The sequence below is a fragment of the Podarcis gaigeae genome (genome assembly GCF_964106915.1).
Source record: "Podarcis gaigeae genome assembly, chromosome: 3".
Classification (NCBI taxonomy): domain Eukaryota; kingdom Metazoa; phylum Chordata; class Lepidosauria; order Squamata; family Lacertidae; genus Podarcis; species Podarcis gaigeae.
In genome coordinates this window covers 17,735,545-17,756,439 of record NC_139680.1, presented here as the reverse complement: position 1 = coordinate 17,756,439, position 20,895 = coordinate 17,735,545, and the positions used below count along the sequence as shown (strand labels likewise).

Below are 20,895 nucleotides of genomic sequence, written 5' to 3'. Positions count from 1 at the left end.
GTTTTGGACGTGGAGCTCCAAAACTCCTGCAGTTGCTACTAAACCCCCCATTAATGAGCATTTAAATTGATTTGATGTCTAGTGTGGTGAACTTCTGAAAATGGAGTTACCTCCAAGCTACCTTTTATATTACTATGGCATTTTCACAGAAGAGGGGGTGAGAACATCAGGCTGTGGCGTTCAGATGGTTTAATGTTGACATTACATACAATGCTGAGACTTTCTTCTTGCATTCAGGTGCTTTTATTCATCTGAAAGATCCTGATTTTGCGCTGGCTATTGAGGCATGTTTAAAAGGCTTGATCTGGGGATTTTGCTGTGATAATCATAAAGATGAACGAACTTTACAGATGTTAATGTCCAGATTCTGTGAACCTGCTTCTCGTCCTCAAATCGTCGTTAGTTCTTTCCAAAATAAGGTTTATGATGTAAGCCAAAGGTGAGTGTATCTGACACTTGGTCTGTGTAAACTGGAATTTTGAATTTTCATTAAGGGATTATAGTTATGCTGCATTACCGTTGAAGGTCATTGATAGAACTATTGACTTAATGGTAACTTAAATATTTGTTATTGTCACCCTTAGTTCTAACAAATATTATGGGACAAGATACCTTCTTTCAGATAGTATACAAATGGTTTCATTTCCCAGTTCTTTGACAGCAGCCTGTTTGCAGAATATCAAAGTGCAGTGTCTAAGGGTGCACACCATAAGTATTTTACTAGTAATTAAATTCACTGAACTCAGTGGAAGTTATTTTGGAATAAACACGCATAAGTTTGGGCTGTAAGATTAGTTATTGGTTATGTAAAATTATTCATAATGTTAATGAACTTGGCTGCTTATGCTGGTTTGCAGTGGAATCAGGTACTTCAGTCTGAATTGCTACATATCCAAACACTGCTACAGCTTTGAGCTGATTAATTAGAATTCATCTTGCTGTATGCAGTGGTGCGCGTCTGTTCATGGAAGGACATTTGAGCCAAGTGAAGTTTCTGCTAATGAAAGGCAGAGAAGCCATTTTTGTTGGTTCCTCCCCCCACCCTTTTCCACCCTGTGGCATGGGAGGTGGTGTGAGGGGCTGCACAAAACAGGAGGAATCAGCAAAGGTTTCCAGAGTTCTGCACTGATTTAAGGTCAATATATTTATGCTTCTGAAAATGTAACTGAAATGCTCTATATGCCATCTTTTGTAAGACTGCAAGTGAAGTGACTGCATTGTAAGAACATAAAATAAAATACAAATGCTACTGTCCTTTTTTTTTTGTAATAGTGCTGTTGTTCATCCTGAATTCCCGTCAGTCTTGGCCGCGTTAGACATCGATAATGCAGTAATAGCCAATTGCTTAATTGACATGCGGCGTGTAGAAACAGTCTTGTTAATCAAAGTAAGATTTCATTCTCATACCTCTAGTGCATAGAAAGCCTTACTTGATGTTTCTATAACAGTTCAGATAATTCTGTATTACCTTGGACCAAAGATTTTCAACCTTTTTGAGTCCACAGCTCCCTTGACCAACTACATTCTTTCTGTGGCACCCTTGTGGGGCTCAGGAGCCCAGTTATGTCACCCCTTGCCTGCAGAGCCGGCAGTCTCACGCTTTCTCAAACACCCTCCCTTGTGGAGTGTTCCCTCAACTGTCTCCTTGGGAGTCCTCTGGGCAGCCGCTGCCACTGCTGCCGCCCCTGATCTCTGAGCTGCCCCCCTGGCCCAAATTGAGGTGACTCCTCACACTGCCCCACAGGGACCTAGGACTTTCTGTCCAATCCCAGCAGCAAGGGCTGGACTCCCTGGCTTGCTTGCTTACTCTGAGGCCACCTCAGCTCCGGCAACCAGCACCCCCTGACCAGCCCCAGAGGCACCATTCACCTGCAGAGTTTGTAGCTAGGGCTGCTGCAACAAACAGTTGTGGAAGCCATTGGGAGGCAGAGACATGAGAGGACATCAGAGGAGGGAGGGAAGGAAAGAGGGATAGAGGCCAGTGTTGCCTGCAGCACCCCTGACCATCGTTCAAGGCACCCAAGGGTACCACGGCACACTGGTTGAAAACCACTCAGACCATTCACTGCATGCTATTTCTATATCACATGTAACAAAGAAATAATTTTAAATGCCAGGTGTTTCTCAAATTGACTTGCTGGTTATGTTAGAGAGAGTGGAATTTAACAAGATGTGAGATTATTGCAGTGCATGGGAAAAGCTCGTTGGTTTCTGTCTACAGTTTCAAGAGAGATTGGCAGCTGATTTTATTTAAGGCAGGTAGACTGTAGTAGCCCCACTGTTCTCTCTCTGCAGGGAAGAAATATCCATGATTCTGAGAGAGGGAAAATTCTGCTGGGACATATGTCACATCCCCTAAAGATGCATGCAGACAAGACAGCACTCCAGTGTGTGTTAGAGTTGCCAACTGGATATTTTAAAGGACAGTTGCTCTGTGACTGACAGGAAGTAGCTTAATGGTCACATTAATTAATTAGTATATTTTAAAGTTGAGACATCAAGTTCCTTTTTACTCAGCTCTGAATACTCCAGTCTCAGAGGAGAAAGTTTTTGTTACCCATGTTTTCCCCCCTAGAATAATGAGGAAGCTCGTAGAATTATGCGTCAAAACAATCTTCCAAAAAATTGTAGAGAAGCTTTCACTCGTGATGGTGATCAGGTGTTCTCAAGACGGTATTATTCTTGTGAATATGAAAGGCCCCGCATCCTCAGCAAAGATGTGGAGGCAGACATAAGGTGAGCATCAGTTACTTACCAGCTTTCAATTCTTGTGCTCTGTTGTTTTAGAATTTCTGTGTACATTTGTTAACAATACTTTGTTTCTTTAAGTCACTTGGAGAAAGAAGTTGGAAACAAAAAAACCCATCTGTCAGTAATTCAACAACGTATACGTTCTACTGAGAATTCTATAAGAGAAAATGAAGATTTCCTTAAAACTCATCGTTGGGACCAAGAACAATTAAAAGTAAGAGATACGTAGGAAGAAGCTCCCGTATTGGATAATTATTCTTAATTGTTGTTAGTGTTTGATGTTGACATGCAGGAGCTTTTTAGAATATGAGTAATCCTTGTTTTTCCTAATTTCATGGCATTCATTGTTTCAAAAGCATTGTTTCAAAAGTGTGCTGCTGTTGCGAAATACCTAGCATTGCGTGGCACACCAGTATAGGGAAAACAAATGCTTTTGTAAATTTTAATTGGCAATGGGCTTTTAAACAGTATTTAGGGTTGTGTCTTCACGGTTCAAAAGAACCCTTGGGTTCAACAAACATCCACTGAGCGCTCTACAAAATTTTACAAGTGCTGACCTTCGGCATGAGTTATCTGTGCCTCTTAAATATTTTGTAGCTGTTAAATTGCTTTTCTGCTCATGTTTGCGAAGTCGTTTACTTGGGGGTAGCGAGTGAAATCGGATTGGATTTCAGCTAGTTAAAGTAGAAGCGGGTGGGCCCTTCCAACTGCTGGAACTGCTGTGCAGTGCATAGCTGGTATAATGCCTCCTAGAGGTTACCTGCACATTTTGCTTCATAACTTTTTCTTGGACTGACTAGAGACTTAACATTTTTTTAAAAAATGATAGCTCAGAATCGGGGGGCGGGGGGGCTTCTGCCAGGGGGTACCATTGATGGGCTTTGTGGGTCCTGGGATGGCAAGCTCTGGAGTAAGGGAATATTGGGTTGCAGCTTAAATGTCTGTATTAAATCCAGTGTGATTTCCCCCCATACCGTTTATTTTTATTGTCATTGCAGATAAAAGTGAATAAAATAAAGCTAAAAATTATGGAGCTTGAGAACGTGGAGGAACAGCAGTCAGTCATCATCTCTACATTAGTAAGAATTGCTCACTTTCTACCTTTCTAAGTACTTATTTCTATATCATAGAGGTGTTTGTGCTAGTGGCAGAGAGCATTTTTTGTTGTACTGATCAATAAGAATTCTAAGGATTCAACATTTCTTTTTTTTTAAGATGAGCAAGAAATGGGTGCTGGGTAGCTTAAAGACTAACAGCTTTGTTGTAGCACAAGCTTGTGCCACAATAAACCTACTAGTGTTTAAAACTCTAGTAGTATAATCCTGTGCATAGTTAAAAGCTCCCATTTCTGAGCCAGTGCAGACACACGGCCAGGAGAAGAGTGAGCTTTTTCTTTTGAGGAACTCCTCACTTAATGAACAGGAGTCTCAGTTAAAAGTTTCTTAACAGGGACTCATCCCCTCCCTCTTCCATTTGGGGCATGGTGTCATCGGTATGTTAATGCTGCCCATCTCTGCTTCTCTATAACATCTAAATCAATTATGATCTTGGACCAGCATGGCTGGATGCAGAGGTGGGCTGTATGAGGGCCAATACACTGATGCTAAATCCTAGTAAGGCAGAGTCCCTGTAGGTAACTGATTCTTAGATCTGGGAAACTGGTGAACAGCCTCTCCTGTATCGGATTGCCCTCCCCGTTAAGGAACAGGTACTTGTCAGAAGGTGCTCCTGTATCCATTGTTGTAACTGGAGGCTCAGGTAGCTGTAGTGATTAGGAGTGTCTTTCTCCAACTTCTGCTGGTTTCCTAGCTATCATCATTCCTGGACAGGGGGTATCTTGGTCATAGGTAACTGTGCATTAGTAACCCTTAGACTGGATTACCTCAGAGTGCTCCATTATTATGGTGGTTCAGAAGCAACAACTAAGGCAGAACGCAGTGTCAAGATTTGAGGTTTGGTTGTTAAACTGTAAAGCAATTAAGGACCAACTTACCTGAGAGAGCTCCTTCTCTCATATACAAATGTCTACTTACCAACATTGCCAGGTGAGGTTCTCACAGCCATCAGAAATGCATCTTACAGCCACCTGGGAGAGAGCTTTTACAGTGATAGCAAATACCATGTGTGGAATAGTCTCCCCTCATGCATCTGGCATGCATCAATAACCCCCCCCCCCCCGGTCACATGCTAAAAACGTATTAGTTCACACAGGCATTCTATGACCTTTGTTTCTACTACTGCCTAGATACTGTATTGCTCAAATTTCTTGTAATGTATTTTTTATACTGTTTCGCTGCTTTATAATCTTACTCTCAGGGTTTTGCTTTGAATGTTTTAAAATACCAAATGATTTATAAGTGTCCTTAAATAAATAAATTAAATGGATTGGGGCCCAGTTTAATTATTAGTAATTGAAATTAGCTTAACTGTAACCTGGAAATATTTCTAATAGGAAGAAGAAGCTCAAGATAACAAGAGGAAGATGGAAACTGTGGAGGAGCACATGCATCAGCAGAAAAAGAAAATGGAAGATGCGAAATGTATTCTAAAAGAGGCAGAACAAAAATTTGAAGCGATTAGAAACAAAATCCATCGAGTAGAAGAAGAAGCTGGCCCAGTCCGGGTAAAAAACCACTAATATATTCATTTTAAAAATCCTGTGGAGAATCTGCAGACACTGGGTTACATCAAGTGGTGTTGCTCAGCCCAATAGTAAGGGTTCCTTCAGCAGAATGGGAAAGGAAGCAATTTTCAGCATTTCCTCTCCCCCCCCACCCACTTCTGTGCAACCCCTCTAAATCTCCATTGGGCTGAGATTTGGGGGGACAGCACGGGACTACAGAGGGAGGGGGTGTCAGTGAAAATTGCTTCTTTCCTCATTCCATATCAGGTACACAATTACCATCAGCTGAGTAACACTTGGATACGTGTGACAAATCCATGGCATCAGACTCAAGTAATTTTAACAAAAAATGAATAGAAAAACATGGCTACATTTTTCAATTGAGATTAAAGAAGCTGTAAAAATACCCCACAAAATCAAAATATATGAAATACATTTCTTATCAAATCTAAACAATTTACTGCTTTAACACCATAATATGCACCACATATAACATTTTCTTTCTGACTCCTGTGTAATCTACGCACTAAACTGAGTTGATACCAAACTGGTATCATCTGATTTATTTTGACTTTATGTATGATACTGAAAACAATTGTTCTTAACTGATGATAATAATTATCTTACAATTATAATTAGCTACAAGATAAGTACAATAATATAGTTTTGTTTCTATGTTATCCAGTTTCACTATACTTTGCCATGTTAGGTGTGCAAGTATGCTGTCTTAAACCGAAGTTGATAAATTAACACTTTGTACGGCACTTTCATAATACTAAAACTAGTTTACATTTCATGTTGATTTGTTAACAGGATGGACTGCATGAGGTGGATGAAGAACTGGAACGAAGTAAAAGCCATTTGCGGCATTATGAGGAAAAAGAAAAATCCCATTTAGACACTATAAAAACTCATAAAAATGATCTAGCTACAAAAGAGAAAGAATTAATGGTGTGTATTTAGTTTAATCTGATTTAAACCTTTCCTTGTTTTTTGCTAGTGAAATAAATGTTGAAAATGTTTGTTACATTCTCTTATGCACCCTTTCATTTACTCATCTCTATATTTCTATGGAGCTAATTTTATTAGAATAAAAGGTAAAGGGACCCCTGACCATTAGGTCCAGTCGTGACCGACTGTGGGGTTGCGGCGCTCATCTCGCTTTTTATTAGCCGAGGGAGCTGCCGTACAGCTTCCGGGTCATGTGGCCAGCATGACTAAGCTGCTTCTGGCGAACCAGAGCAGCACACGGGAACGCCGTTTACCTTCCCGCCGGAGCGGTCCCTATTTATCTACTGGCACTTTGACGTGCTTTCAAACTGCTAGGTTGGCAGGAGCAGGGACTGAGTAATGGGAGCTCACCCCGTTGCGGGGATTCAAACCGCCAACCTTCTGATCGGCAAGTCCTAGGCTCTGTAGTTTAACCCACAGCGTCACCCGCGTCCCTCTTTAATTAGAATAGGCTAATGAAACATGGCACACGGGATGTGTTTTGCAGAATACATTTCCTGCATGCTCTCTATTCATTTTCCCTTTCAAATGTCAGGTTTGTGGCTCCCTGAGTGTTTCAGCGTTGGCCTTCGGTCCCCACTGATGCAAGTAGAGATGTGGCCAGTCAGTTGCTAGGCAGTGTTTTGCATTGGCGGAATGGAGTTGCTGGCTGCTGGAGCTAGTTGTTTTTCAGTTAGGTGTGCTATGAAATGGAGTATTGGTCTGCTGATTATTGCTATCACAGAGGTTCTGATGCCTTTGTGTTGAAACAGCCATGTCCTTTTCTCCACTGCAGTCTCTGGGGCTAACAACTTTTTGAGGGCTTTCTTCAGCCTGCACTGGTGACAACAGAATCTGGGGGTGGGGGTTGGGGTTGGGAGATTAGCTTGATTGCTGTGTCAGAAAGGAAAAGAGAAAGAGAGAATAAGATTCTGGTTACAGTGGTGACATATAATACCTTATACAGTGGTACCTCAGGTTACATACCCTTCAGGTTACATATGCTTCAGGTTACAGACTCCGCTAACCCAGAAATATTACCTCGGGTTAAGAACTTTGCTTCAGGATGAGAACAGAAATCGTGCTCTAGTGGCACGGCAGCAGCAGGAGGCCCCATTAGCTAAAGTGGTGCTTCAGGTTAAGAACAGTTTCAGGTTAAGTACGGACCTCCGGAACGAATTAAGTATTTAACCTGAGGTACCACTGTACACCAGGCACGTCCAGGTCCCAAGTGACTGTGATCTACTCCCAGTATAAAAAAAACTGGCAGTGATCTACCTATTGTCATTAGAGGGGGGAGAGGCCAAAGTTGTTGGGCTTTTTTGGGGGGGGGGGAGGGACAGATTTGTTGTTTTCTTTTCTTTTTTTCCATATAAATTTTTATTGGTTTTCCATTGATTATATATATATACAGTCTAGATTACATAAGTTGCCTATAACATAGCTGTTACAAGAATTATATATATAGTACACAGTTATTTTGGGCTCCGCCGAGCCTCGGACTTCCCTTCACTTCATTGCTAAGTATCAGATAATTTCTAAAGTTACGTGTTTTATCTCCTTTACATATTTGCCAAACACTGTTAGAGTTGTTCCAACCCTGCCAGAGTCATCGAAGTTCTATACTTATCTCTTATATACGTCAGATATTTGTTCCAATTTTCATGAAACATCTGGTCATCCTAGTCTCTTAGTCTTCCTGTTATTCTAGCTAGTTCAGCATAATTTATCATCTTGATCTGCCAGTCATTTATAGTAGGTATTAATTCCATTTTCCAGCTTTGGGCTAACATAGTTCTAGCGGCCGTTGTGGCATATAGAAACAGATTTTTGTCCTCTTTTGATTTCCTTGCCAACTATTCCTAGCAGGAAAGCTTCAGGCTTTTTGGGGAAAGTATACTTATTTTTTTTTTTAAGTTCGTTGTAAATCAGTTCCCAAAAGCCTTTTACTTTACTGCATGTCCAGATTTGTTGTTTTCTAAAAGCTAATGTGGCCCTCAAGAAAGGGAAGGTTCCCGATCCTTTGGGGATGATTCTGGGATATTCTCTACAAGGTTACATTGATTGCTGACACACAGCATGCAAAGCATTTCGAACACTGCAAAACATTATGTAAAATGTTGGGTATCATTTCCTATTATACTAGAGAGATCACATTGTTTAAAAAAAGAAGTGGAAGAAAAAAGCCCCATTTGCTTGTCATATTAAAATGGAGGGAGATTTTATTAACCCTTCTTCTAAGCAAAATACACAAGAGTTTAAATCTCTTTTTGTTGTTGTTGCATTTTAACACTTTAGGAAATGATTGCAAAGGCTTCAGAAATCCATCCCGAGCGAATAGAAGTAAATAGAACATATAAGAGTCTTGATACAGAAATAAACCACTTAAAACTAAAGATCAATTCAGAAAGAAAACGTACTGGAGATAGAGAAGAAATAATCAGGTAAATGTAATGGTTCCCTTGGCTGTTCTTTTTGAGGTGGGATATGCTTCCTGCTCTTTCCTTAAGACTTAATCCCGTTTTAGAGCCATGCAAGCAAACGCCTAACCAATTTTCTGACAGTAATAGCACTTTTTCTGATGACTTTTCTGTTGTGAATCTACCAACAATGTCATTGGTGTGCACAGATTTTCCCCTTTCTAGCAGACCCCTTGCATCCCATGCCACATTGCTCAGAAGAGACCCTCACAGCCTCCCCTAGAAAAGTTTGGTGGGACATAAGTGCCTGCCACATGGGGAAGGAAGAGGTCAGAGATTTTCTTGTGAATTTTATTAATTTAACATAGCATCCAAGCCACAGTTTTCAACTAATTGATCCTTATTTTGGACACATTTTATTGACCTGCAGAGAGCTTCAGGAAGCAAAAGAAAAATACCAGACTGCAGAGAGTGAAGTCAAGAATTTGAAGAAATTTATTAAACTGTTGGACGAGGTGATGGTTGAGAGATATAAAAGATACCTCAAGTTTAGAAGGTTGGTGTGATGTTATACATTTACTGACATACTGTGGGGGTGGGGAGAAACAGTGTTAATAGATGTTGAAAAAAACCAAAGTAGCAAAACTAGAATCCCAAATTACAGTTTTCCTCTTGGTACTTGAACATCACCTGTTGTTCAGGAATGGTTGCAACTGGTGAGCCAGCTTCTAGTGACAATGCTGGATTCAGGAGCATGCTTGGTTATATACATCTCTCTCTATATATATTATATCTTTATTTTTTCATTTCTTCAATCTAAAGGTTCCTTACAGTGCGATGCAAATACTACTTCAACTGCTTGTTAAGTCAGCGATCGTACTCTGGAAAAATTGAGTTTGACCACAAGAATGAAAAGCTTTCAATTACTGTAAGTCATTTTGCATTTCCTTATTAATTGCTGTGTGCTATTTGATAGTTGGTCAAAGGCTTATCTCATCAGCATCTCATATAAGTTACTTACCAGCCAATATTTCAAAACCATTTTCTTGGTTTAGGGGAGGAAGGTTGACCCTTTAATCCCAGTTTTTACAAAATACTGTTTAAAATAATACAGTTGTTTTTGAATCACAGATCTTAAAAGGGGGAAAACCTAAAAGCGGGGAAGAGTAGGGGAAGGGACTTAATAATTACATAACCCGAAAGGCAGAAATTTAGAAGAATCACGGACCTATTTGCATTGGAGCCCTTAATTCACAGAATTCTGTGGCCAAAGGTCAAACATTTTCTATATTTTTGCCCTCATCCATTTACAACAGGACTCCATATGTCGTCTTTTGTCTATTTCCCTACTTTTAAATTTGAGTTTGCTCAATTCACTCAACAGAAAATTTCTCAGCAGTTATCTAAAAATAGAGTCATATACAGTGCTATTTTTCTAGAAAAAGAGGTGCTGGAACTCACCATGAGTGCCTTCCTTGTTCTCTTAAAAAGGCAATGGTGCCCACCTGAGAGGTGCCGGAACAGAGTTCTAGATGGAAAAAAGCCCTGGTTATGACATGTGACATTCTGTGCATACACTGGATAGCCCCCATATCTAAGCTGGCTTTCTATCTACATATCTGCCAAACACTCTTGGCTGCTAAGGACTTTCCAGAAACATTTCCACAATTGCAGAATTTCCTGTGCTGTCCCAGCCCTACAAGCAAGACACTCTATATCAGGCATAGGCAAACTGGCCCTCTAGATGTTTGGGACTACATTTCCCATCATCCCTAGCTAACAGGACCAGTGGTCAAGGATGATGGGAATTGTAGTCCCCAAACATCTGGAGGGCTGAGTTTGCCTATGCCTGCTCTATATAGTTTAACATGCATATATCTCTGGTTCCACACAAAGCTAATGGAAATTCCTTGTAAAGCTATCTTGGGCACTGTAGCATAGTTCCCCCTCAGAAATATTACAGGGAGAAAAGATGTTTGTTCTTTTCAGGCACATTTCTCAAATGTATAGATGGTATATACTATTTATATTTTAAGTGTTTTATATTGGTTAGCTTAGTCTGATCAAAATCAACAAGGCTAAAAGAAGCTGCTCTGCTGCCACTCTTCTGCCAAGCTTAAACATATTTTAAAGGCAGTGGCTTGTGCATTATTTTATCTTCATTAACATTTTTTACCTAATGATTTCCATTAGTCTGTCATGCAGACCATTCTTCAGCTGAATCTAGCTTGAATTGATCATGGTGTATTTATAGATAAATACAGTGGTGTCACTTGACAGGGGAAATAGTTGTGACAGTTATGACCTCAAGGTGTCCTCATAATTCCAAGAAAGTCTGGCTATACTGAATTAATTTTACAGAAGAGAGGCTGAAAATGGCATGTATTTCACTTTCTTAGCATGTTTGTATTTCAGTGTTGTTAATCCTTAGCACAGCCTCATTTTTCTATGGTTGCCCAGTTCTACAAGTTTGGATGCAATTTATGAAGCATTGTCAATGAAAACTTGTTTATTTTTCTGGACTTGTAGCGGTATTGGCCTATTACTAGCTTGCTTAGTTACTGCAACTACTGCATGTTTGTTTCATGAAGAGCCTTTTCATTTTAAGCTGCGCTGAAATTAGGTCTGAAATTAGTTCTTTAATTGAACTTCTTGCTTCAGATTGATTTGGTATTGCTGGCTATTAGTAGTTTTTTCACAGTGTGATCAGTGATTCGCTTTTTCTGGAAATGTTTTCTGTGTAAATTAAGGTAGTTTTCTGGTGCCGTACAGCAGCTATGGGGAATCTTTGGCCCTTCAGATGTTGCTGAACTATAACTCATTAGCCCCAGTTACAGGTAGGTAGCCGTGTTGGTCTTCCGTAGTCGAAACAAAATAAAAATTAAAAAATCCTTCCAGTAGCACCTTAGAGACCAACTAAGTTGGTTATTGGTATGAGCTTTCATGTGCATACACACTTCTTCAGATATCATTAGCCCCAGTAAGCATGGCCAATAGCCAGGGATTATGAGAGTTGTAGCAACATCTGGAGAGCCTCACACTTGCTATAGAGAGGCAGATCTAATTTTTTATATATTTAGTATATCTTGCTGTTTGGCTGGTAACATACCACAAAGTTGAAAACCAGGTGTTGCCGAGCCCTAGTCACTAAACATTGATGCATGCATATTCCACACCAGCAGATCTCTCGATTCTCTCAAGTTTTCTTCTTCATATTGCTGCTAAGTATTGACAGGAAGAGATAAACCTCAGTGCCCCATAACATACTGCACCACTGAGAGTTCCTGTCCAGAATAAATAGGTGGTGAAGAAGGATGTGACTGGAGGCATCCACCAAGAACGATAAAATGTAGGAAAAATCCCTGTGTTCCTGGTGTACTTGCAGACTTTAGCCTTCCCTACCTCTTGAGAATGGGATGTGGGTGGCGCTGTAGGTTAATCCACAGAGCCTAGGACTTGCCGATCAGAAGGTCGGCAGTTTGAATCCCCGCGACAAGGTGAGCTCCCATTGCTCGGCTCTGGCTCCTGCCAACCTAGCAGTTCGAAAGCACGTCAAAGTGCAAGTAGATAAATAGGTACCGCTCCAGCGGGAAGGTAAACAGTGTTTCCGTGCGCTGCTCTGGTTTGCCAGAAGCAGCTTAGTCATGCTGGCCACATGACCCAGAAGCTGTACGCCGGCTCCCTCGGCCAATAAAGCGAGATGAGCGCCACAACCCCAGAGTCTGCCACGACTGGACCTAATAGTCAGGGGTCCCTTTACCTTTACCGCTTGAGCCCTGCTAGATTTGCATAGTGTACTGCTTAGAAAGCTCTCGATAACTCAGTTAACTCACTCTTCAACCCTTTGCTCATGAGTTTCCAGCTGACACAACTTTCCCCAGTAGTCAGCTTTCCCCCAGCCAGCATGCTGACTTCCTTTTTAGAAGAAGCTTCTAGAAGTTCCAAATCCAAAAATGGATGGGAGGAAGTCGCCCATTGCAGAATGCCATCCTTTTCACAAACAGAACCTTCATGGTAAAGTGTATTGTTGTTGTTTTTTTACTTTGCGTAAGTATACACTAATATTAGGGAACTCTTTTTTCTTTAGTTAACTTTCTTTTTCAGTTACACTTTTCTCTCTTTATTTATTTGAAGGTCCAGCCTGGGGAGGGAAACAAGGCTGCTTTAGATGACATGAAATCTTTATCTGGAGGTGAACGTTCCTTTTCAACAGTGTGTTTCATCCTTTCTCTGTGGTCTATTGCTGAATCTCCTTTCAGATGCTTGGATGAATTTGATGTCTTTATGGTACAGTTGGCTGAGTTTACTTATTCAGATACTCATTAGACAGATCTCCATAGCTGTTAATCAGTTTTTATTAGGAACATGAAAGAGAATATATTGCGTTTCTTTTTCTTGTGATTTTAGGTGCATAATATTCCCTTAATAGTTCAGTATATTATATCTAATTCTTTTTGCAACCCCCCCCTTAAACTGAGCGTTTTAAGCATAAATTGAAAAATACAACCATGAAATGTTCACGTTGCTCTCTTTGAGAGATCTATCAGAGGAAAAGACTGTATAGCCCTGATGCAATTTGAAATGGGGGAGTAATTCCAAGAAGAAAGCTATTTTAAGGACGGCAGGTTTCTTCATTATTGCATATTAGTCTCACAGAAACACTGGGGATAGATTAAGTTGTGACACTGACTTGTCCATGGTGATCTAGTTTGCTTCATGGCTGAGTGGTTCTTTGAACCAAGGTACCCAACACTTTAAATTAATTTATCTGTGAAATCGGTGATATTGGAATTGGTTTCTAAACCATCATGATTTTACTGTCTGGACCCTGGTTTAAGAGACAACATTGTATTATTAAATTTGAATAAAATTTATGTATTAAAATATATTGATACATTGCAATTTTTGTTTTTAGGACATGGTTAACAGGCGAATTGCAATGGATATGATGCTTAAGATGGCAGATTCTCAACGTTACCGGCAGTTTGTTTTGCTCACCCCACAGAATATGAGGTGATCTGCTTTTCATATTCAGTATCCATTAAGGTTCTTGAGTTTTTAGAATGTCAGTGGCAATCATTTTTATATTTACTGTTTGGATTTTTAATAAGTCTTCCGTCCTCCCCATCCCGACCCATTTTTCTGCCTTGCTACTTCAACAAAATCAAATACACATTTCTGGTTCATTTAAATTTGCATCTCAAAGGCTTATTGAATGAGCTGTGTTGTCAACAGGAATACTAAAACTTAAATGAAAAGATAGAAAACAGCTACATTGATACTTTAGAAACTTCTATGATGGAAATAGCTTTAATCAGAAAATAAACGGAAGCCAAAAGACAAGACTATAGAAAAGTGAGGCATAAAATCAGATGCATATATAAATTAAAAAGTGGCGGTGAATTGCAACATTCTCCTTTCCCTGAAGCTTCCATCAACTGTGTAAGTTTTAAAGAGAAATACCCAGCAGCTTTGAGAGTTCAGAGAATATGGCAGATTGTCTGTTGGCTGAGCTGCTGACACCTGGTTGCAACTTCTCCTGTTTGGAGCTGGTCTGGACTCTTTCCCCTAAACAGGAAACCATACTCTCTTCTTTCTTCCTCTTCTTCCAAAATGTACCTTGCTTAGCAGCAGTAGTAAAGAGGTTCACTGGGTTTCTAGGATGCTCATCAGAAGCTAGCTAGTACTCAAGCCCCAGTTTCTGAATTTCTTCTCCCAAACAAGGCCATTGCATCAGAGGCTGCAGGAATTAATGAGGATCCTTTTCTCCCCACCATTAAGTCTGGGAGGGAGCCAAAAACTATTATCCAGCCTGATTGCGAGATCACAGGAAATAACCTAATTGGGATATCTAAGGCTTCTGCAGTAAACCAGTGTAGGTGCTAAACTCTCCGGAACAGAAACATTGGTATTCGTTTCTCCTTAATGGTGGATGGTGGAGTGGGGTGGACCACTTAAGATCCACTGGATAAATTTGTCTGAAACAAATACCGTCAAGGGCTCTAACCAGAGCAAATTTCTGCTTCTTCAGTGGATAAGACATCATATTGCAATCAGCGTATGCTCAGCTGAGCTGCCTCTGTCTACTCTCCCACTGTTAGGAACTCTCCATTCCATGGGGCTGGCAATCCCTTTTTGGGTTACAAAATCAGCTGGCTCTTCTGGGTGGCTACCTCCCTAGAGACTGCGCTCTACTCATGGAGTTAAAGACTGGCAGTGATCTACCGCCTTTTTGGGGGTTCAGGTCTAATTTTTTTAGGAAGGAGAAAAGACCCTTTTTTGGGGTGCAGGGCAAAAATGTTGACTTTTTTTTTTTTTAGGAGTGCCAAGCTTGTTGAGCTTCTTTGGGGGGAGCCAGTGATCTACCAGTAGGTCACGATCTACTTGTTTGGCCTGCCTGTTAGAATTTGTTGCATTTTCAAATGCTACCCATATAGAGGAACAGCAAATTACCAAGCACTGACTCTATCTAAAGTATCTCTCACAGATGTTTGTCTTCATTAAATGGCATATTCAAAACTAACAATTTCCATGATACAAGTGAAAGAATCATGCTTGAGTTCGCTGCTATTAACTTGCCCTTATGTTTTGTATTTAGCACCTTGCCCACGAGTCGTCTCATTCGAATCCTTCGAATGCAAGACCCCGAGAGGGGACAGAACAAACTGACTTTCCGTCATAGAGGTGATGAAGATGAGGATGAAGAATGAGTGCCTTAATCATGTCCATTGCTCTTTATCAGCTTGCTTTATGTTACATTTGTAGGGATTTAAGATCTCAGTTCAACATGTGCTCATGCCCTGCTGAAATCAATGAGACTTGCACCTTTAATTATGCCTGTAAGATGCATTTGTGAACTTGTGCCTTTTGTTCTTACTGCAGCTTGCAGCGCTCAGCATCAAAACTAGAGTTTATACATGGGAGCATCAAAAAGCATTTTGGCGATGGAAATGCTGCAATATACATGCCATCTCATGTACATGTGGCTCCTCCGCATTGCAGTCACTTTTTATTAGAATAGAAATAGATTACTTGGGGAACGACAGCCATGGTACTATTATTTTTTCTCTTTTTTACAAAATAAAAGTTTGAGAGCGAGTGCGGTGTGAACGCCTTGTATATTTTTCCTGGCACTAAGGAGTGTTCCCTGTTGCTATTAGACAGCACCGTCTGTGTTGTGGAGATCCCACAATACTGATTTTAAACACAATTGGGACCAGCAGGACATGATAAGCATAAGGTGGTCAGAGGTGGCTGCCTCTGTAATTTTGTGTTGCACTGTGAAGCATGCCCCTCCCCCCAAAGAGCAGATAATTTGTGATTGATGCCCCCAGCACTCTCAAAATTCAAAATGTCCAGAGAGGTTGGCTTGGCAACTCATGGATTAGACAGCTTCTTGAACACAGAAGAACTGAATGTTTTGTCCAATTTCTAGTTCAGTTGCCTTAACCATCAAATTTTGCAGCATATTGGGGGCTTCATAAAACAATACATTTTATGAATATTTCACCCATGTCTAAAATTTTCATTACTGAAAAAAAGATAGCATCTTGATGCTATCAAATTCTTTTTTTCATTAAGGAAAGCTGATCTTAATTTCTCACTTCTATCTTTGATGAAATTTATAATCTGGTGTTCTCTGCCCTACCCCCACAAAAGTTTTGCACTACTTATAAAAACAGGATTTTTAGCTTAAAAACCAGTTTTGAGGAGGATTGTATATCTTAAAAGTCTCAAATTGACAACATGATATGTTTAACAGATTCTGGGAGAAGAAATGGGGGCAAGCAGATCACCAGATCTCAATGGGTTGTCAGCTGAGTATTATAAAATTTAGCTGTGTTTAAGACTGATTGATAGAAGAATATCTAAATCATGAAAGCTCATCTGTCCTCTGAGTGATGTTATGGCATTTAATTTAGTCACAAATAATCTTGAAGCAAGTGAACAGCAGTGTGGCACAGTTTGCGGAAAGCAACCAATTATTCAGGATGCTAAGAATCCAAGCGTATTGCCAGAAACTCCAAGCTGACCTAAAGCACAAATTTTATGCTGGGGATTAAGAAAGGAATGGGACAAAACTGCCAGTATAATGCTTTTGTATAAATCCATGGTGTAGTCATATCTGGAATAAAGTGCAACTCTGACCACATGGATATCGGCTGTCACAGCTAAATGAAAGCTTTTTGTAAACCGCTTTGTAAAAAAAGCAAAACTCAGTCGAGTGGTATATAAATTTTATGAAATAAATAACTAAACAAATCAGGACTGGTGATGGGAGTTGTATTCTAACAGCATATGGAGGGCTGCTGTTTTTGTTGGGTAATGTGATGGTGGCAATGTTTCTGCTGGGTGATGTGAGAGGATGGTGATGGCTGAACATGTTGCTAAAGGCTGATGACACTTCAAAAATAGGTTGTGGTGAAGTGCTTAGACTCTAGCTGCATGGAAACTTGAATGTGTTAGGGGCTTTGTACAATCTGTCAACTTAAAATCCAGTCTCTCTCCTAAGCCCTTTGATGTTTTTGTGGCTCAGGGATAACTGTTACTTCATATGAACCAGCTGTTTAATCAAAAACTTTCCTCCCTGGTGCTCCACTTTTGAGTTTTCCAGAAAACCTTCTTTATTGACACATGCTCCTGCTAATTTCCATAATAAAGCAGCAAAAGTCCCCCTTTGCTGCTTTAGGCAGAATCTTCCTCAACCTGATTTCTGTTCCTTTCTGGCAGGATAAGGCCCCAAATGCATGAAGGTTGGCAGTATTTTCACCAAGACAGTATGGGCAAGTGGCATTTGTTGTAATAGCAAACATCTGAGTCTATTGAAGGTTGTGTTCGTTTGCTGATTATTCTGACTTTTTCCCTTCATGGCGTGAATTTATTCCCATGGCATTTTAAGGATTTAAATTATCTACTGCCGCAGGCCACATCTTTAAATTATCTGCTGCTGGCAGCCATTGTGAACCCTGCTTGAAACTCTGGAAGCGTGGTCTATTTTAATTCAGAAGGATTTGTTCCATTGGTAGCAATTTGAAGGCATTTGTTGATAATATTAAGTGCATGGCATAGTTCCTGCACACTGCTTTTATTTAGGGCAATTTTGACAGGTACACACTCTGGAAAGAATTGCAGACAAGTGATAAAATGTTTTACTTCATAATAGTTGTACTTTGTTCAATCACTTACTGGAATGGATTTGGGGTGGGCATGAGGATCCCTTTCCTAAAATTGCCCGGTTGTAACTCAGATTCCTTTTTACAGCTTTAAATCTGCAGCCAGGAGAGAAGGTAATTGCAGCTTCTTCTGTCTACCCACCTGACATCTCATCTGACAGTAACTGGTAAATTTTATTTTCCAGTTTTCAGTTTATCAATAATCACATGTAAATCAGTACATACTCAATTCGACTCCCTTGCTGTGGTTTCATATAAAATCATTTCCAAAACTGCATCTCCCACTTGTACTTAATTACTCTCTACTTTTAAATTAACATTTTAATTGCTTGTTTTTAGATTAATGCTGCCAGTGTGTTTAGTTGTTTATGATAGTCTTTGATACAGTCCAAAATTTCCCCCATTCTTTGTTGAAAATTTTTTCTTCTTGATTCCTTAGTCTTCCCATTAATTTTGCCAGTTCTGCATAGTCCGTTAACTTTATTGGCCGTTCTTCCTTGGTTGGGACAGTTCCTTCTTTCCATCTGTGCAAAAAGCATTCTGGCAGCCATTGCTTGCATACATAAACAGTTTTTTGTGGTCTTTCAGTCTCCTGCTCTATTATTCCTAATAGAAAGGCTTCTGGTTCTTTGGTAAAAGTTACCTTTAACTCCCTGGCCCCAGCTCATCATAAATCATTTCCCAGAAGTCTTTGACTTTCTTACAAGACCACCACAAATGATAAAATGTACCCATCTGACAGTAACTGGTGAGGAAGATTTCAGTTGTTACGATTGTGTTGGCTGTCTGAAGCTAGCTGTCTCACATTGGCCAAATTAATGATAAGTTAGTTCCCTGTGACCTTGAATGTGGGGTTTGATTATTGCATGTATATTCCACCTATCCTTCAAAGAACTTAAGGAGGCATACATTGTTCTTTGTGTGCATCTCTCCCCCGTCCCATTTTTTTTTTATCCTAACAGCTCTGCGAGATAGGTCCTAATAAGCTTTATGACTGAGGATGTGAACCCTAGTCTTCCAGGTTCTTGTCCAGAACCCTTTAACTACACTGTACTAGCTTTTAAAACAAAAAATGGCTAATGTAAGAGATTCTTGTTTGGGTCAAAATCCTAGTGTGGTGGCTGCGTCTGGGTAAGAGGGCTGGAATTGGGCTGCCTGTGCTAGCAATGGTGAATCTCCCATTCGCTTCATTGTGAAATTAAACTGTGTTAGTGATCTCTATTGAAATTTTGGGTCTTTCTTACCCTAAGAAGTAAATCACAAAATATCAAAGCATCCACGATGAAAGCTTTGGTTAGGAGTGTTCCGCCATGGGTTTTCTCAGATACATTTTTCTGATGTTGCAGAATCATACAAAAACTTAAATGATTTTTGTGTGTGTGATAATCCTTACCTGGTCCACAGTTCAGCTACTTGCATTTTATCTAAGTTATCTAGGTTGCAATCCTATAGCATTTCCTGGGAGTAAATCTTACTGGATTGATTTCTCAGCAGAAATGCACAGGGTTGTTAAAGTTCCTCATACACCTTGGAAGTAACAGTGATTTTATTGGAACATAAATGCTGAAGCTTGCAGCCATACGTCTGCTTTCTTGCGTGGGCCCCAAATGCCTCAAAATCCAAATGTTCTACAGACTTCTTTGTGGACTAGCCTATAAATCACAGAAAGCCGCAATGATGCTCTCTGCCCAAGAAAGACAAGTTATTCATGTAAAAGAAAACAAAGGAGAAGTCAAATGTTATAAATTTATTTCGGGACATTGATTTCAACCTCTTTGGAAGCTTATGAAAACTTCAAGCAGAAATTAATACACTCCCAACAAAACTTTTTTAAACTTCCAGTAAAACAGTATTTTAAATGTGTTTATATATATTTATATTATATATATTTATATGTTAACTTTCAATTTAGGGAACACTTTTTAGCAGGTTTAGCTTTTTTAGAAGGTTTCATCATATACTTCATTCTTCTGACATAGCTCTCTCTTTTTTTGTCTGGTTGAAAGGATGCAAATGAGGTAAGAATTAAGGCAAACCTAAAAGTCATGCAAATGAATACATTAATATTCACTGACAGTACAAGCACATGTCTGGACCAGACTCAAGAACTGAGGAGCTTCCCTCTGTCCACTACATACAGCAGAAGGGTGTCATGTTTGCTAATGAACAGTTTACACTATCATGGGGTTTTCAGTGTCACTAACATTACCCAGTTTAGGAGACATATAACTAGCATCAGTAAAACATGAACAATAAATAGTATATAGTTCATTGCAGCATGGAAGTGCTGCACAGGCATCGGAGGAATAAGACTCATGAAATGACATTGCACACATCACATCGTGGCATTTTTTTTCTTATAATATATACTTTTAAAATTCTGTAGCAATTGACATTCTCATGCACACAAGTGTTTCAAACACAAGAAGCAAGTCCATTGATAGGTAGTCCAAGCAATTTTTTTGTTTGTTTTGTTTGTTTGTTTGTGTGTGTGTGGAAATAGCTGCAAACTGAATGGAACATTTAAATTTCTGTGCAGTCCATGAAAGCATTTTTACACAAGCTCATTTCTGAATGTCACACTGCAGGAGTAATACAATGGAAGGGTCGCTCTTTGCAGCTTCTTTGAATTCATCCAGTGTGATCTGGTCATCATGGTTCTTATCCATCTTGCTGAAAATCTTATCCACTCTTTGCTCCGGTGTGAGGCCATCTTCGTTCATTTTCATCATTATCACAGTGCCCACCATTTTATAAATGGCCTTGAGGAGAGAGAGAAAGAGAAAGAAAAGTTCATAAGGTCCAGCACGATTAGCCTGGTCTTTGAAACACAGAGTCCACTCAGAGGCAAGTCCTGTTGAGTTCAGTGGAACTTATTTACAAATAAATGGGTGTATAGCATTGCAACTTAACTTGTAATTGCACAGTCTTGCACTTT

At 39.9% G+C, this 20,895-nt stretch overlaps 3 protein-coding genes across 14 annotated transcripts in view; 1 reads left to right on the top strand and 2 right to left on the bottom strand.

Moving 5' to 3' along the window:
* Positions 1-17,046, top strand: part of SMC6 (structural maintenance of chromosomes 6) — a 38,032-nt gene extending 20,986 nt beyond the window's left edge. For 4 of the 6 annotated variants that reach the window (XM_083730080.1, XM_083730081.1, XM_083730079.1 and 1 more), the window contains 13 exons: positions 238-439; positions 1,273-1,387; positions 2,576-2,736; positions 2,830-2,965; positions 3,750-3,830; positions 5,204-5,374; positions 6,188-6,325; positions 8,663-8,808; positions 9,215-9,340; positions 9,607-9,712; positions 12,919-13,071; positions 13,700-13,797; positions 15,383-17,046. In XM_083730080.1, the coding sequence (XP_083586206.1) occupies positions 238-439; positions 1,273-1,387; positions 2,576-2,736; positions 2,830-2,965; positions 3,750-3,830; positions 5,204-5,374; positions 6,188-6,325; positions 8,663-8,808; positions 9,215-9,340; positions 9,607-9,712; positions 12,919-13,071; positions 13,700-13,797; positions 15,383-15,494 (1,745 nt within the window). In that variant the 3' untranslated portion in view covers positions 15,495-17,046. The remainder of the gene's footprint in view (positions 1-237; positions 440-1,272; positions 1,388-2,575; positions 2,737-2,829; positions 2,966-3,749; positions 3,831-5,203; positions 5,375-6,187; positions 6,326-8,662; positions 8,809-9,214; positions 9,341-9,606; positions 9,713-12,918; positions 13,072-13,699; positions 13,798-15,382) is intronic. The other 2 variants (XR_014561904.1, XR_014561905.1) reach the window with 1 other exon arrangement.
* Positions 1-20,895, bottom strand: part of KCNS3 (potassium voltage-gated channel modifier subfamily S member 3) — a 466,063-nt gene that overhangs the window by 150,334 nt on the left and 294,834 nt on the right. The window lies entirely within an intron of this gene.
* VSNL1 (visinin like 1) overlaps positions 19,690-20,895 on the bottom strand; it is a 107,482-nt gene continuing 106,276 nt past the window's right edge. Inside the window, exon 4 of the mRNA XM_083730890.1 lies at positions 19,690-20,719. Coding sequence (XP_083587016.1) covers positions 20,522-20,719 — 198 coding nt within the window. The 3' untranslated portion in view covers positions 19,690-20,521. The remainder of the gene's footprint in view (positions 20,720-20,895) is intronic.